Source organism: Botrytis deweyae, assembly GCF_014898535.1.
Source record: "Botrytis deweyae strain B1 chromosome Unknown BDEW_003, whole genome shotgun sequence".
Classification (NCBI taxonomy): domain Eukaryota; kingdom Fungi; phylum Ascomycota; class Leotiomycetes; order Helotiales; family Sclerotiniaceae; genus Botrytis; species Botrytis deweyae.
In genome coordinates, this window is record NW_024066210.1 from 1786119 (window position 1) to 1802499 (window position 16381).

Sequence of the window (16381 nt, forward strand, 5' to 3'; positions counted from 1 at the left end):
TACCACAATGTTACAAGATTATGGCATGTCGAAGTTCAAGAATATTATTTCTCGACGCTTACTTCATTCAAACTTCTCAATAAAAATTTCCAGCTCTATCGTTATCGAAAAATTTGGTCGGATAAATATTCGGCCCGACAACACTGCCGCTTTAAGAGTAAAGTTCCAAGTTTACAGCAGTAACATAAGGTTATTTGTTTAGTTATTGTAAACAAATAACCTTACCATTAGCAAATTCATAATAAATCAACCGGTCCTCATCGAATATATTCTTTGAAGTTATTGGTAGCCATCCTATTGATTAAATTCGTGCTAGTAATCATGACGGAAGCAAATCCTCCCGTTCCCAAATTCGCATCTTTCCGGTCAAAACCTTCTAGCACTGTCGCAGTTATTGACTCCGAAAAGGAGGATAAACACAAATTAGCGACAAGACAACATACCCAGGAAGAAGAACGTCCAAGAAATTATCGACGGCACCACAGATCTAGAAGTAGAGAGAACCATAGATCTAGGAGCAAGGAGAAGTCACATACACGTGACTCCCGCCACAGATCACGGAGTCGAGAGAAGCACAGGAATAGGGAGAAGGAAAACAATGAAAGATATAGCACACGCCGTAGATCTCGGAGTAGAGATGGCCGTTCGTCTAATAATCATCGGCCACTGAATCAGGAACAAATTCAAAGAAGCTCTACCGAAGTGCCCACAAAACATCAACCTGATGTCTCTGGGTCCGAAGCTGCCTCTGACATTTATGTTGTTGACAGAAAAGGAGATGTGAAGAACCTGATATATGGAAGCAATCACCGCTACAGTGTGCCATCATTCCATCGAATTGGGGCCGGTCGCGTTCTTGGTGCACCTCGAGACACAAAAATTGACAGAGATCATTCAGATGATAAGGGTATTGTGCTTACAAATTTGAGAGACTTCAGATTCAACAATCGAGAGAAATACATTTTTTCTAAGGTGGAGAGAGACAGACCTCGCCTTTTGAAGATCCGTTCAGAAGTTTTGGCCGAGGAACCTTTCTTGCACGATGACAATTTCGTTCCACTGCAGATTAGCAGAGGTAAAAAGCGAAAGAGAGTGGATCGGGAACTTGGCTCGAATTCCGAATCTGATCATGATGATACTCACTATCGTTCAATACAAGGGAAAGCTAAAACGTCTAATCAACCCCAGGATAACGCTTTCCAATATGCTTCAGACAGTGATTCCTCAGGGTCAGATGCTGGCCGAACTATGAGACTTGAGTCTTCAATCAAACAGAAAAACATAGAGCTATCCAGACGAATAGAGCATGCCCCAAATGATGTAGATGCGTGGCTTGCATTGATTGAGCATCAAGATATGCTTCTAAAAGCAGGGGATGAAAGTCGTCGCATCACTAATGCAGAGATCAGAAGTACGGCGGACATCAAAATCCACATGTACGAAAAGGCTTTGGACAAGATTCACTACCTACAGGACCGCGAGCGACTACTTCTTGGCCTGATGGCGGAGGGTGCAAAGATTTGGGAAATAAAGGTTCAAGCTGAGCGATGGGCACAGATTGCAAGTGACAACATCAATAGTCTCGTCTTATGGAAAAAGTACTTAAATTTCAGACAAAGTAACTTTCCAACATTTAGATATGAGGATGTGCGTGAAGTATTCCTCGGTAGGATTCGTTCTTTGAAGAATAGCATCAGTGCCGCGCCAGAATGGAGCTCTGTGGAATTACTTTACGAGCAGCTCCTATATGTAGTGCTCAGGGCCACTCTTTTCATCCGTGAATCAGGCTTCACAGAACTCGCAGTGGCAATCTGGCAAGGTATCTTGGAGATAAATTTTCAAGGGCCGATGACTATACGCACTGAGAATGAGGCGCCAGGGCTAGTGGAAAACAGAACAATTGAGCTATTCGGTGAGTTTTGGGAGGCAGAAGTTCCACGAATTGGGGAATCAGGCTCTCTAGGCTGGAAAAGATTTGCAGAAACAGGAGATGATTCACCAGTTCCAGATATCCAGACCGATGAACCAGAGATGTCACTTAATGGCAAAGACCTCTTTGAAAGCTGGGTCATCGCAGAATCTCTTCGTAGCAAAGCTTCTAGAGTACCTGCAAGAACCATGGATGATACTGTGGAAGACGATCCTTATAGAGTCATTCTGTTCACTGATATCGAGAGTTTTCTTTTGCTATTGCCAAAATCTGCCGAGTACCTACGAAGATCTCTCTTGAATGCGTTTTTGATATTTTGTCATTTGCCTTCTATGTCTACACAAGATCATGAGTCAAGGTTGGATTGGAGCCATGATTCTTGCTTATATAATGAGATGCTCGACTATGATTCTGGATGGGTCAAAGAAAAGTACACGAAAAAATCTACTGAGGAATCGATTGAGAGCGAAGAAACGAAAGCTTCGTCAGTCTTTGCAACTCCTACAACGACTCTTGCAATGGCCCCAGAATCTATGTTTAGCAACGGCTGGTTCAGTAGCTTCAAGCCATGGCGAGAAGTATACGGTAATGAGGATGATGGACCCATTTCTTATTCGTGGGTTCGCAACACTTTGAAACAACTCACACAGTCATATCCAATAGAAGATTTCGCAGAATACTACTTAGCATTTGAATGGATAAACGAGCCCGCCACCATCAAGAAGGTCGCTAAAACTCTCATTAAACAACATTCCTCCAGTCTCAAGCTCTACAATGCGTACGCTATGATCGAATGGTCAAAGGGCAACCAGGAAATGTCAAATGGAATCTACACTGCAGCTTTAGGGATGAATCAATCTATGCTCTCTTCGCCAGACCTCAACGACAACAAAGATTCAGTCTACCTCTGGAAGAGTCTGATATGGGCAAACATCTCGATCGGATGTAGAGAAACTGCATTGTCGCACCTCCTCTCCATCCCTCACGGTATTCCCAAACCAATCATCCCCACCGAAATAACTCCAACTGCCCTCCTCAAAACCCAACAACATCTCTCCTCCGCCCGCGATCATTTCCTCACAGCACAAAAATCTACACACGCAGTCCTGTACACCGAACTCCTTGCCCTCCTCAAGTACCTAACGACCACCTCCACAAGCGCGCCCCAGTCTCCTCAACAAGGAAACATCATCTCCGCTCTCGAAATTCTCACCGCCTTCTCCGTCCAACTTTCTTCCCGCTTAACCTCGCCACAATTAGCCTACCCCCTATCTCTCCTCCACCAATCCACAGCCCGTCTGCTACACCATCACGCAAAATCTGGCCCCTATCGTCCTCAAACCCTTCATTCACAACTCACCACCTCGCTACGCTTATTCCCAAACAATACGATTTTCTTTTCCCTCCTCACATCTCCGGGACTCGGAATTACGAAACTTATGAGCCCGATTACTCTGAGCACTTTGTTCTCTGATCTTTTGCATAGCTCGACTTCTTCAACTCATAACATGCTACCCCTCTATCTCAACATTATTCACCACTATCTTCAGAACACTCAATCTGCATCACCAAATCTCAATACGATAAACTCAACATTCGTTTCGGCATTAAATCTTAAAGGTTCAAAATCAAACTTGGATTCTGGACTTGCGAGTTCGAGTGCGCTTTGGAGATTGTATCTACTATTCTGTGATGTATACCCTCAGTTTCTACCTTCCTCATCCTCACCTTCATCCATATCATCCTCAAAAGCTTTGATACTTGGACCAGGGTCCGCCAGCAGGGAAAATAGCAGAGAAGAAATGAATCGCAAAGCAAATGGAATAGTAGAGCTTTGGAAACAAGCGATAGCGAGGACGCCGTGGTGTAAGGGGATCTATATGGTTGGGTTTGAGAATATATGTGGAATGGGCGGTAACGATGGCAATGGTGAAAGAAAGAACGGGATTAGCAGAGATGAAGAGGTTCAAAAACAGTTGAAGAATATATGGAGGGTAATGGGGGAGAAGGAGATAAGGGTACATGTGGATTTGGAAGGGGTTTGGGATGAGGAGGAATAGGGATAGGAGCACCAGAGAACGAGAGAATAAGGTTGAAACATGGTATATGTATTATTTGGTGATTGCATCGGAGCCTATATTCACAATATCTGATCTCTAAGCTCCAGAGAAGAAAGTGGACAGTATCTACCTACATCAGACAATCAGTAAAGTCCACTTTTGAATACCATGAACCCATTGCTCACAACATCTACATCTACATCTACACCTACATCTACACCTACATCTACATTTACATTTACATCTATATCTATATCTATATCTACATCCATACAACACCATACCATACTCTAACATCTATACATATCAATCTCCCTTCCCCCCCCCCCCCTTCTTCCTTCTCATCTCCTCCTCTCCTCCCCGCCATTCCACCCCAAATCACACACATACCACCTCAACCATCCATCAGAATCCAAATCCAAGTCCACCTACCTACCTTCTTCCACACCATCACCCACCTTCTTCCATTCCATTACCTTCCCTTCCCTCCCCCTGGCAAACCCCAACCCTCTTATCCATCCATCCATCCACCAATATATCCAAATGCACAGACTCAACTCGCAACACTCCCTCCCTACTGCCCAACTACCCAACTACCCAACTCCAAATAATCAAACAATCAAATAGTCAACAGATTGAACCCCCTATGAAAAAATCATCACAACCTCATTTCATTTCATTTCAATTGACTTTCTCTACGATATAAAACAAACCAATTAATCCAACCCAAACCACCTACACCGCAAACAATCAAATTAAACAACCTAAACAACCCAATCCAACCCAATCCAACCCAATCCAACCCATCCCATCCAAACTTAACCCCCGATCTACATCACCCATCTCATCTTCCTACGAAGTTTTAGACACTCCAGGGCTCTTACCATAGTAGTAATAGTACTAAAGCATACAAACATATATCATACACCACAATATACACCACACCACAATATACAATACAATCCAATCCAATCCAATACAAATTAAAAAATCCCCCATCAATTGCAACTAACAACTTATCAAGAATTACTCGTATATGATAATGATAATTCTAATCACAAATTACAATACAAACACAAACACAAATCAAAGTTTTCTTTCCCTCTCTCTCTCTTTCTTTCTTTCTTTCCTTCCCACAATAATAGTCTGTGCACCACCCATGGACGATCCTCCTATCCTATCCTATCCTATCCTATCTTACTGTTCACCTCCCTCCTCCCCCATCCCACCTGCCCCATCTCCCATCTCCCACCTTTTCCTTTTGCCATTTTGTCTCTCTCCGCTGTGCTTGTCCGCCCTTGAGAGAGAATATATCTACCTAGCATCTATCTACCTCAATACCTCAATACCTCCCTAAACTTACCCATATCACAGCATCACAGTATCTCTGCAATCATCAGGTCTAACCACAATAATAATAACAACATAGTGTGCCCCCACGCAAAGAAGACAACCCAAGACTAAACAAAGATAGGCGGCAACCTAAGAAAGTAAGAAAATATACAATAGGCGATGACCAGCCTAAGCCAAAGCTAAAACTACGAATAGCTTCAACCTAGAATGAACATCAAAAGAAAAGATGCAAGAGAGTTTGACTAACCTACCATGCAATTGCCCATACGGCACATACAATCCATTTCCTTCACCATCATCACGCTATCCCCCCAACATACACAAACTCTTAACAAGCATGATTTCACTCATCAAACCAAATAAAATAAAATCAATCATCAACACGCATAGCTCGTCTCATAAAAGTGACAATAAGGTGTAGTAAAAAAAGGTCAGTTACATAGAACAAAGGTACAATTCGCATCGTTGAGTTATTTTTTCTGCTTTCTGTGCTCAACCCATGCACATCCTTCCTTCCCTTTTCCCTTCTTTATCTCGTTGCCCGGCACAATCAATTGCCCCCCTTCTCAAACGTATGAACACAAATATTATGAGTTACCCGTCATGAGCCTTCTCTCTGAAAATTCCCCTCCCGCCTTTCTATGAAAACCAGAATCCCAAAATCCGAATGCCAATACCCGAAAACCGAAACTCGCCCGAATAACGTCCCATGTATCTATCGTCATGTCGTGAAAATGCTGGCATGTCAATTCAAAGCAAAAGGTCGTGATTCGGCCGAAAGTCGTTGGGAAAAACGTATCGAGTGGAATCCTTAGTGTTAGTGATCGAAAAGCGTAATGGAAAAGTTGTTGTGTACAAAGTCGCATTTGGCAATGAGAGGAATAAGGAAACGAAAGGTAGGATGCGGAAGGTGTCGCGCAAATAGGTATATTTGGTCGAGATCGAGGTGTCTGGAGGATACTTGCAAAAGTCTGGTGAGATGACGGATCCCAAAGAGAAGCGATCGGTGAAAGGGCGCATATTGATCGAGGGTGATATTCGTTGCGTGGAAAATCGCGAATTAAGCTTATCTGCGTCCGAACCTGCTACACAAAAGGAAGTTCGTAATTGATCATTTTTATTTTTTCCTCGGAGTGACGGGCCTGCTGGAGGCACCTAGACCACCTGTTGTGACGTACTTTTGTTTTTTCTCCGCTGGTTTTAAAATCTGGAAGAGGAAAATTAACATAACACTCATGAAAATGAGGACACTGCAATTGCGACCTACCTGGAATGAACATAGCAAACTCTCATCCACACTCATCATCGCTCCGGCATTGTCAAACTCTCCACAGTAATTGGGCGCACTGAAGAGTGTTACCAATTGCCGCTTTGAGAAGAACTCGTAACCATCCTCGACGACTTGATGAGCTCTGCATATCAAATCCATATCATGCTTTTGTAAGAACCTAGAAACAACATCGGGACCGAATGTGAATGATACACCACGATCGTTTTCGCTCCAGCCGGTGATATCCTTGTCTGGATCAGACCAGAGGAGATCGCAAAGGAGACCGCAATCAGGAATCTAGTTTCATATCAGCAAGAGCTCTGGCCTCCTCCCATGGCACATTGAGAGCTGGCAAATGAAAAGCTTTATCTGGTGGACTCACATCAGTTGGTCGCATGACACGACGGATTTGCTCCATGGAGTTCAAATCTGGACTCAAACCACCGTGCATAGTGAAGATTTTTTCGTCAATGATTGCTGCAATGGGGAGGCAGTTGAAGCAATCAGTAAATGTCTTCCATAGCTTAATGTTGTATCTTCTCTTGCACTCGTCGTAGAAACCGTAGATTCTGTTGATGGAGGCACACTCGTGGTTACCGCGGAGGATGAAGAAGTTTTCTGGGTATTTGATTTTGTATGCTAAGAGCAAACAGATAGTCTCGAGAGACTGTTTGCCTCTATCAACATAATCACCAAGGAAGAGGTAGTTAGCCTCGGGAGGGAATCCACCATATTCGAACAAACGGAGGAGATCGTAGTATTGACCATGAATATCACCACAGATCTATAATCATGCCACTCAATCAGTATTGCTTTTGCGAGCCTAGCGCATTGAACAAATGAATGCTTAATATCATACCTTGATTGGTGCCTCGAGCTCTAAGAGGATGGGTTGAGAGATGAAAATTTCGCGAGCCTTGGTGCAAAGATAACGAATTTCTTGTTCCAAAAGCTGTACTTGTTTGCCTGGTCTGCTGCCTCTAACTTCTAGCAGTCTATCGATGATAGAGTCGAGATCGACTTCTGGTTCTGCCATCGCGTTTGTCCTCCTTCAGGAGAATTTGACTGTGGGTGTTGTAATGTAATCCGCAGCAGGTGGATGTCAAAAGACAGTGGATTATAAATTCGTAGATGTGTTTACGCTAGGGCTTTTATTCACTTCACTTCTCGATCTGCTGCGCGTTATGAATTAGTCTATGCCAAGGTAACTTGATGTAAATAGAGCCTTTTGATTATGTTGGAAGCGAAGCTCAACAAGAATTAAGGAGGGTTCGAGGAACTTACAATGAAGTTGAATCCGCCTCAATGGATTTCTTTGATGAAAACCACGTCAAAATTACACTTCAAGGAGTATTTTTCCTGATGTCGTGATGTTGTGGCAGTGTTAACAAATTGGGCTCGAGAAGTCACCAACTGTATTAAGCTGAATAGAACTCTGAGTAAACAGGTATGTGAAAACGAGGTGATTTGTTATGATTTATTCACCGGTCCTTTTTGAATTATTGATTTCGCCGCTTATGTCGCAAAGGATGCGATAATCTCGTCTTGAAAATCGTCAATGAAGTTTCGCAAAGTGATCTTTGTCGACTCGAAAATATTTCGTGGTTGTCAAGTCGAGGGATGAAGTTGTTACGGGCTTGTCGGATTTCTCTTGTATTTTCAACAAGCGCGCTCTCGTTTATCGCCTTAAAAAAAGGTCAAAGGTTCGAGAACGGCCGTACAAAGCAAGCAGTGGAGCCAGGAACAGAACAGAAGAAAAAAAATCAAGATGAGTGTGAGAGCCAGACGGAGTCGAAAAAGAGTCTTTGGGTAGAAAGAGAGGAGGGGAAATTTTTAATTTTCTTATGATATATCGGTGATTCGGATTTTCCTCTCCTTTCCTTTCTTTTTTCTTGCATCTATCTCTTTCTGGTATCAATCGGATGGTGTTAATTTTATATGGTGGGATACCTGAAACTTTTGAAGTTATTCCAAGTCACACACATACAAATCCTCGCTTTGGGGGGAATGATTTCGTTTCTGTTTCTTCACAAAGATAGTAAGACTGCCTGGTTGTACTGTGATGTGATGCAGAGTAGTATAGAGGGAAGAAAAGTTGGAAGGATGAAGGGGTTACGAAGGGGTTACGAAGGGGGAGGGGTGGTGAGATTAATCTGGGAGAGGAGAAGCAGAATAGCCAAGTTGGAGGATCAGTTTAGCTTTATGCCTTGCTTAGGACTGGTTGACTGTTGACTATCATGGACTGTTGACTGCATCTCGACATGTATGGAGGAAGTACACGAGTCAGCCAACGGTTTATATCTTGTATTCCCTTTGCGAACGTGATTAATACTGAAATACGATGATGGTAAGCAAGAATGTTTGCGAGAATGTTCATCTAATGTCCACAGAATGTCCACAGCCATCATCTACTTGAGTGTCTATCTATGAGTACCTAGGTATCCATGAATGAGTACATCAAGAGAACTACCAATGTCATGAATGGTTTTGTGGCATTCACTTGTTTCGAAGCATACTCACCTAGGTACATCACCTCAATGAATGAGTGCATCCATCCCACCAAGTAAGAAGGCCACCAACATGTACTCATGCAGGTAAGTGCAAGTGGAAAAGTGTAAGTATTTATCATTTATTGTATCTGAGTGCAAGTCTACTAGGTATTTTGGGTGTTGAGGCTACTCTTTGCTGTGTTATCATACGAACAAACATGGACTCTTCTTTTGTGAATGCAAAGTCTCACGATGTACCAAGTAGTCATTCATGTACACATCCATTACCTACCTAGGTACATTTCTCTTTCAGTCAGATTCCTGTGTCACTTCTTTCGAGATTGCTAATGTTTCCATTGAACACAACGAGCGTGTACACCCCCTCTCACCTCCCTCCACGCCTACATCCTCCAATGATAGTCGTTTTCAAGCAGCGATGCATTTAAAGCGCGTATGCAGTTGTGTTTCCTTAAACTCCATTGCTTCATTCTTTCTTCAAGGCTGCTTTTATGTTCCTAATTTTATAACCCCTGAAGTAGATCTGCTCTCCGTCTTTTTCAACAAAATCAACTCCTCGCCCGAATATATACTCAACATCTATCTACTCAGTATGGACGGAATATACGAACCACGCATCTATTCCACATCTACTCGAGTACGGACTGTTCTCTCCACTCTTCCAAGATTGGGGATATCCGCAAGCATACTTCGTCTCTTCTCCAAATCCACATGTGAATACGACAGACAGCCTTTACGGGGAGGATTAGATTAGACTTGGAGATTTGCAGTTACGATACCTACCGGCATACGATATCAAGACAAGAACAATGACCGCACTGATGTTTGGTGTTGCACTATCGGTCAAGATCTCAACTTCTCAAGATCTTTTGCAGCGGTCTAGCTCATATCATCGCCGATATTATAATACCGGTCCTGCCCGTACCTTAAAAGGTCAAGAATTAGTCCTCTTTTTCAGTCGACCATACTAGGTTCGGCCCCTTCCACTACTCCTATTTTGGGTTTTGACGAATCAAACCTTATACACAACTAATCGCCAACAACAACCTACATTCTATCTACTCGTGTGCCTGTGAGAAGACTGTTTGCCTACTGATGCTTCCTCGTCGTGTATCTGATTGGTTTATCCTGTTTATCCTCACCGTTCACCGTTCACCGGTCTGCTCTCAAGCCCATTTTTACAGATTTACGCACACTTGATACCCCACCAACAGCATTTCATCAATGGCCCAGCCGCAAAAGACTGTCTTCCTAGACTCAACATTGTCTGTGCCTAGAAACTGCACTGCCAATATCACCCACCCTATCTTCTGCAGCGAATCATATGTCATATCTCAAGCCACCTCGAATTCGAGACACTCTATACATGGGAATTCCCTCAATTTTCATATGTTTTCCTTTCTTGTCTTCGCTTCATCCCGACAAGCCGGTACTTTGGCAGATCACATGCATTTATCAGCTCATGATTACCCCGCCATATCTAATAACAGCTGGTTAGCCACCATCCCGCACATTTCCAGAAAAGTCTTGTCGGGAGACTATCGGATCGGCCGTTGTGTCATCCTTGCCGAGTCCCGAACTAACCTGTTGCCATGGTGTTCGGCTTCTGAATTGATGACCCCTCTCATGACTTTGTTAGCACCTGGATCAAGCAACCTCGAAATGGGAATGTCTACCATTGACCGATCGCAATGCAGTCGCGGATGTTTCTTGTTGTTGGCGGTTTAGTGCCTTTCACTTCACTCCATTTGTGTTGCAACAATGATTCAATGTCCAGCTTTGCAACTGAAATGATATCAACATCTTTTGTTCTTTTAAGGGATATAAAGCTTGCGCGTTACAATGTTTGATGCTCACTCAATTGCCATAAGTGTGGTGATCTTGGTTTAGTTTCGCATCTTCAATCTGGGGATTTTCATACTGCATGCATATCTTAGCTTCTTATGCTTTTCAGACTCCCCAAACAGTGATTATCACCGTATAACTCAACAGCTTTGTGTCACACTAAACCTCTTTTAGATAAGATTATACCATGATTTCCTATTCCCGGGTGAGGGCGTCGATAAAGTGGATCGGAAAATGTCTGAACTTCAATTAACTTTGATAATCCATCTGATAATGCTTATAGAGCCTTAGTTTGATAGTAGGGGAATTGCAATACAATCTGGGGTGTGCTGCTGCACATGTTGTACTGAAGCCTGCCTTAAAAGCTACCCAATTGGAGGTATTTACATCACTCTTTTCCTTCTCCTTTCTCCTTTCCCGTCTCTCTTCCGATCTCCCCCCTTTATTCATTAGGGCGAGGGACCGACTGCTTCCCCCTTCTCCTAGATTTTCCTTTTGTAGTGTCAAAGGGCTTCAAATTGTATGAGACTGTGCATTGTATATTGCTACATAATCCATATACCATGATTTCTTTTGTTGATGGCAAAAAGTTAAGACCTCCATCTTACCAAAAGTTTGGGCTGAAATCATACCATCGTTATGACAGGTGATAGGTCTGAATACTGTGATCTCGATCCCGTAACTGAGCACTATAATCATACAATAAAACAAATAACGGCAGCGATACACAGATGTTCTCTCTGTTTGGTAGCTGAAATTGCTTATATTCCCCTTCGATGAATCAATAGCGAACCCCGGAGGGTTTCGTGTTTTATATGCTAAGTATAACTTAAACACACATCTCCAAATATCTTTTACAGAAATTGTTTTGTCTGGGCTATGGAAGTTCCCTGCCATTTCAGAATACTAATGTGAACACCATCTCTGCCGCATTTTATCAATATCGCGTATCGCGTATCAAAGGATTTCTTGCGTTTCCTGGATGGCCCCTCAGTCAATCACAAGATACACGACGTCGATATATGTGACATGTTTCTGTCGTTCATCATATTTTCGGATTCGCGCCTTTGACAGAAGCTTGCAACTAATGTCCTCTGTTACCAATACTATCGAGTGCGTATTGACCCAAAGACTGAACATTCAACAGCGGAACAATTTAGCACTATTTTTTGTTATTTCATGGACCTTCAATGTCCTCTCATGTGGAACTTCTCCAAGCCCGCTACTTGTGCTTCTCATATCATATTTTCATCAACCACGCTCTCCAAAAGTCGGTATACCTGACTCTAAGCGTGTGAGGTATCTTTATCAATGTAAGATTGCACACATTATTGTCAGAACACCAGCAGAAATCTCTACGGTCTGCCAACCATGATTTCAGTATCGTTTTCACGTCGACAGCGCTACTTTACTATACGTTTCCCGAGAATCCGGCATATCTTTCTCTTCGTCTCCCGCCAATAAATTTACACTACCACGGTTTCAACACAATAAGCAATTCTACAGTTGAACTAGAATTCCACCAAAAGAAAACTTCCCCGGACTCAGTCTTACTGTAAGAGCATTCCGATCACAAATGTTCTTCATCTCCAAGATGTATTGGGCTACTTCGAGTAGCCTATGCTGATCATTCACAAAATCGAAAATCGATGATTGAAATCTGACGGCCATCAGATTCAATGAATGACAAGACAGTATCGGGTATCAAACAATTCTCGAAGTCATTCGCGATGCCTTTCTATCCCTTGTCTTAGACTTCAAAATATGACGTATATGTAGGTCATGATGGAAGAATTCCCCGGTAGTGTATTGTATGTACCCTTAGAAAATAGAATGTAGACCCACAAATTGATACATTACTTACACACAGCACTATACTACTCTACTTCTCGGGCTTCTCATGAAATCGGTTTGAAATTCCTCTTCTTCTCCTTCCCTTCCCTTTCCTTTCCTCTTCTCTTCTCTCTCCGATATCGTTCTTTGCAACACAGGCGTAGACTTTCTCATTTTACTTGGATTCCTGGAAACTCATGTATTCATTCATAGATCAATATCTCCTATTCAATCACTGATATCAAATTGCCTTCCAATCCATTCGTGCATTCAAGTTCAAGTTCAACCTCCACTTCCCCCCACGACGTCCCCTAACAACGCTATTTCCACATCTTCGGAATCTAGATTCCCCATTCCCTATTCCCTATTCACATTTTCCCCTGCACCCTTCTCCTCTCTTCTCCGCATCGAAACCCAAAGTCGACCCTAAATCTGAACCCTATCACCTAAACTCTTCCTCCTCCGCTCCTCCACTCTCCTTCCCCTGGGGCAAATATCCATTAAAACACAGCAAGTCTAATAAAATCGAATAAAATAAAATTAATGCAAAGCACAAACCCCACAAACAAACCCACCCAAAGAATTCTCCACGATCCAACAACCTCCATCCACATTCCCGAATCTACTGCCTTTAAGAACCTAAACAAACACCTCCCCTCCATACCCCCTCCCCCTCCCACCTCCCACCTCCCCTCCATCCCCTCCCAAACTTCACAGCTTCAAACTCTCCTCAGAAAAGACTTACGTCTCGTTTTCCCTTTTCTTTATTCCATTGCATTGGAATTCACCAATCACTACATACCATTTCCATTCCCATTCCCATTACTATCACCATTACCTCTGCATACACCCTCTCTTTCTATCCCTCCATTCCTTACTTACTTACGCCATCCTCCTTGCTCCACGAATACCCCATTAGCCTCAACATCATGCTAATTAACCTCATCTCCACCATATCAGCTTCTCCGTCAATCATTCCAAAATTACGCTCCTCACTTCCTCATACACAGTTTCACAGCATCAGACGAGTCAAATGATACATACTAAGATTCATAAGTCATAGTATTTCTCTATGTCTAAGAAATAACAACCATCTATCTAACTTCTCCTCTTTCAACCGATAGAACTGAGAAAATAAAATGGCCCGCAAGTACCTATCATGCAACGCACATGAATAACCCTTCCCCGTAAATACCCACCCCGAACCATAGACGCCGCCCCAAATGAGAATCAGCCTGGGCCCCTACCAATTATAAACGCCATTTTCATCGTATCGTATCGTATCATCATGTCACCAGCCCCTCGTCGACACTTCCCTTAATTACCACTAAATAATTCACCAGCCAATCCGCCACCCATGCCTCTTCTACCACCTTCTCTATGTGATCTGACTTCCATATCCGAAGCGACGATGTTCATACGTAGCAAATGTTGTCTAGCTTCACGTTCGACTTGCTTTGTAGTCTTGAGAACTTCTTGTTGGACTTCTTGACGGTTGGCTTTGGGCGTTGATACGAGGGTCTGATCGGAATATGTTAGCATGATAATGAGTAAGGGGGAAGAAGTGTAGAAGTAGGTTTTTTCTTCTTCAAAGAAAAATGGAAATAAATGTACCTTAGCAACGAGATCGATTCTAGCATCCAGCTCGCCACATTTGATCATCTCTGCCAATTCCTTTTCAATGTTCTTTCCAGGTGGAGCGAAGTTCTTGTGCAATGTCTCAAACGTAACACAGCTGAATGGAATGAAGTATTGAACGATGCTCTTGCTTCTAACTCGTGTGTAAAGCTCATCAACATGCTTTTGCAAATGAATATCAAGTAGATAATCAGCCTTGTAAGACTCCAGGATCTCTAAACATGCCGAATATTTGCTACCGACAAATGCCTGAATGGCACGACGAATATGTGGCTCCATTTCGAGGTAGGCGCGGAAATCGGAGTTCTCGAGAACTGTCTTTTGTAATTTGTTACGATCGATAGTGGCTAAAGCGCAAAGACCTCCATAGACAGCAATATCGTTAGGACTGATGATTGTATTGTAAGTCAAACCCATTCCTGGAGGTGTCTGCAAGAAAGTTTGTGCAGCAGCAGCATATTGCCCAGCATGCATTTGTGCGATACCTTCAGCTGCATGGCAAAATGGTTTAATAAGCTTCTCATCATCTGCGCCAACAACTGTTCCTCTCATCTTTTGAACGTTGGAAAGAACTGCGATATATTCCTTTCTTTCAATAGAAACTTCAATGATATGTTTAGAAACATCGATTACGTGTCTTGACATATTGCTATCTTGTCGCATACGAGAATAAGCTTCGAATGCAAGTGCAAGTTGACCTGTAGCTTCATAATGTTTGCCTAAATCTTCATTTCCCATCTGTTCGGCGATTCATTAGCCAGTCAATCTTCGGAATCCACCTGCTGTGGAACACAAGTATGATGACTTACCCGAATGCTTTCCTTGATTAAATTATTCTTATAGCCTTTCAACTGTGCTTCCAAGCTTGCAGCTTCCGCAGCGTTGGACTTATTTGTAGCATCAATCCATTGATCATCTCTGACAGCCTCTGGTTCATTCGGCGCAATTCTGGTCATAGCAGTACATGCATCCATGTAAATCGTGACATCCTTTCCTCGCTTTGCTTCTTTAATTAGCATTTTTAGAGCTTCGACGCCGAGAAAGGTGGAGGTGATGCCGATGAGATAGAGTCGCTCAAGTCTGGTTCTGCCTGAACAAGAAGAAATGTTAGCTACAAAGGTCCATGACAGATCACATATCACAGAAGACTTGATATCTCACCTTTATAATTCGCAATGTAGCTTTCAAGATCGAACTTTGGCGGATCTACAAACAGAAGAGCCGGTTAATAGCTATTCACACATTTACTTGAGAATATTCAATGGGCTATTTACCAGTAACAACAAGAGCTTTCTTCCTACTCATAGTAGGTGACATTGGTGGGTACAACGAAGCCATCTTAATCTAGGGTCTCTGTGCTGTAATTGCGCGCGCTGCCTGTTGCAATAGTGGAAGTCGAATAAGAATTTCCCTTATTTGTTGCGTCCAATAGTCCTTATTTCGCTCTCCGGTCAAGTGTAAGTGTGTCTCGTCGCGTTCCTTAATGATTCTGCTTTTCTCACGGGAAGCTTTGAGTAAGGTAGCTATTGATAGATTCTCGAGGTTAGAAAGAGCTATTTATCGAGATATCAGGCTATGAGGTGACATACCAAGAGGGGTGGAAGCAGTGCCACTAGTATTCATGATTATTCGGGTACAGTCCAATCGGTGATTCAACTTCGAAATTCCGTGGTGGGGTGAACAGGGCTGAGAAGAACAAATTGGAACTATACAGCTTGAGCACAGACATATATTGTCACGTGATATTGATCCTCTGATAAACTTCCATGGACTCGCTAATTTCAACCATGCCAATCCAATGTCATGACAGTACAACAAACGAAGGATGAAAGGAACACCTTATTTATTTTAGTTACATATAGTTGCTTGTTGCTTTAGATTCAGTCGTTCCCAGGACATTCTCTGACCACTCCAGATTTATAAGCTCAAATTGGTCTTTATGTAG

The 16381-nt window shown here is 42.8% G+C and overlaps 4 protein-coding genes across 4 annotated transcripts; 2 read left to right on the plus strand and 2 right to left on the minus strand.

Moving 5' to 3' along the window:
- Positions 1-321: 321 nt before the first annotated feature.
- EAE98_001908 (uncharacterized protein) lies at positions 322-3990 on the plus strand (the record flags this gene model as incomplete). Its single annotated transcript, XM_038949527.1, has 1 exon — positions 322-3990. The coding sequence occupies one exon, from the start codon at positions 322-324 to the stop codon at positions 3988-3990; it is 3669 nt and encodes a 1222-aa protein (XP_038814512.1).
- Positions 3991-6460: 2470 nt separating this feature from the next.
- On the minus strand, positions 6461-7649 carry EAE98_001909 (uncharacterized protein; the record flags this gene model as incomplete). The annotated part of the gene is made up of 4 exons (XM_038949528.1): positions 6461-6550; positions 6611-6910; positions 6996-7397; positions 7473-7649. The coding sequence occupies 4 exons, from the start codon at positions 7647-7649 to the stop codon at positions 6461-6463; spliced, it is 969 nt and encodes a 322-aa protein (XP_038814513.1).
- A 2695-nt stretch (positions 7650-10344) lies between these two features.
- Positions 10345-10848, plus strand: EAE98_001910 (uncharacterized protein; the record flags this gene model as incomplete). Its single annotated transcript, XM_038949529.1, has 1 exon — positions 10345-10848. The coding sequence occupies one exon, from the start codon at positions 10345-10347 to the stop codon at positions 10846-10848; it is 504 nt and encodes a 167-aa protein (XP_038814514.1).
- Positions 10849-14115: 3267 nt separating this feature from the next.
- Positions 14116-15774, minus strand: EAE98_001911 (uncharacterized protein; the record flags this gene model as incomplete). Its single annotated transcript, XM_038949530.1, has 5 exons — positions 14116-14319; positions 14413-15174; positions 15246-15526; positions 15598-15642; positions 15711-15774. The coding sequence occupies 5 exons, from the start codon at positions 15772-15774 to the stop codon at positions 14116-14118; spliced, it is 1356 nt and encodes a 451-aa protein (XP_038814515.1).
- Between the last annotated feature and the right edge of the window lie 607 nt (positions 15775-16381).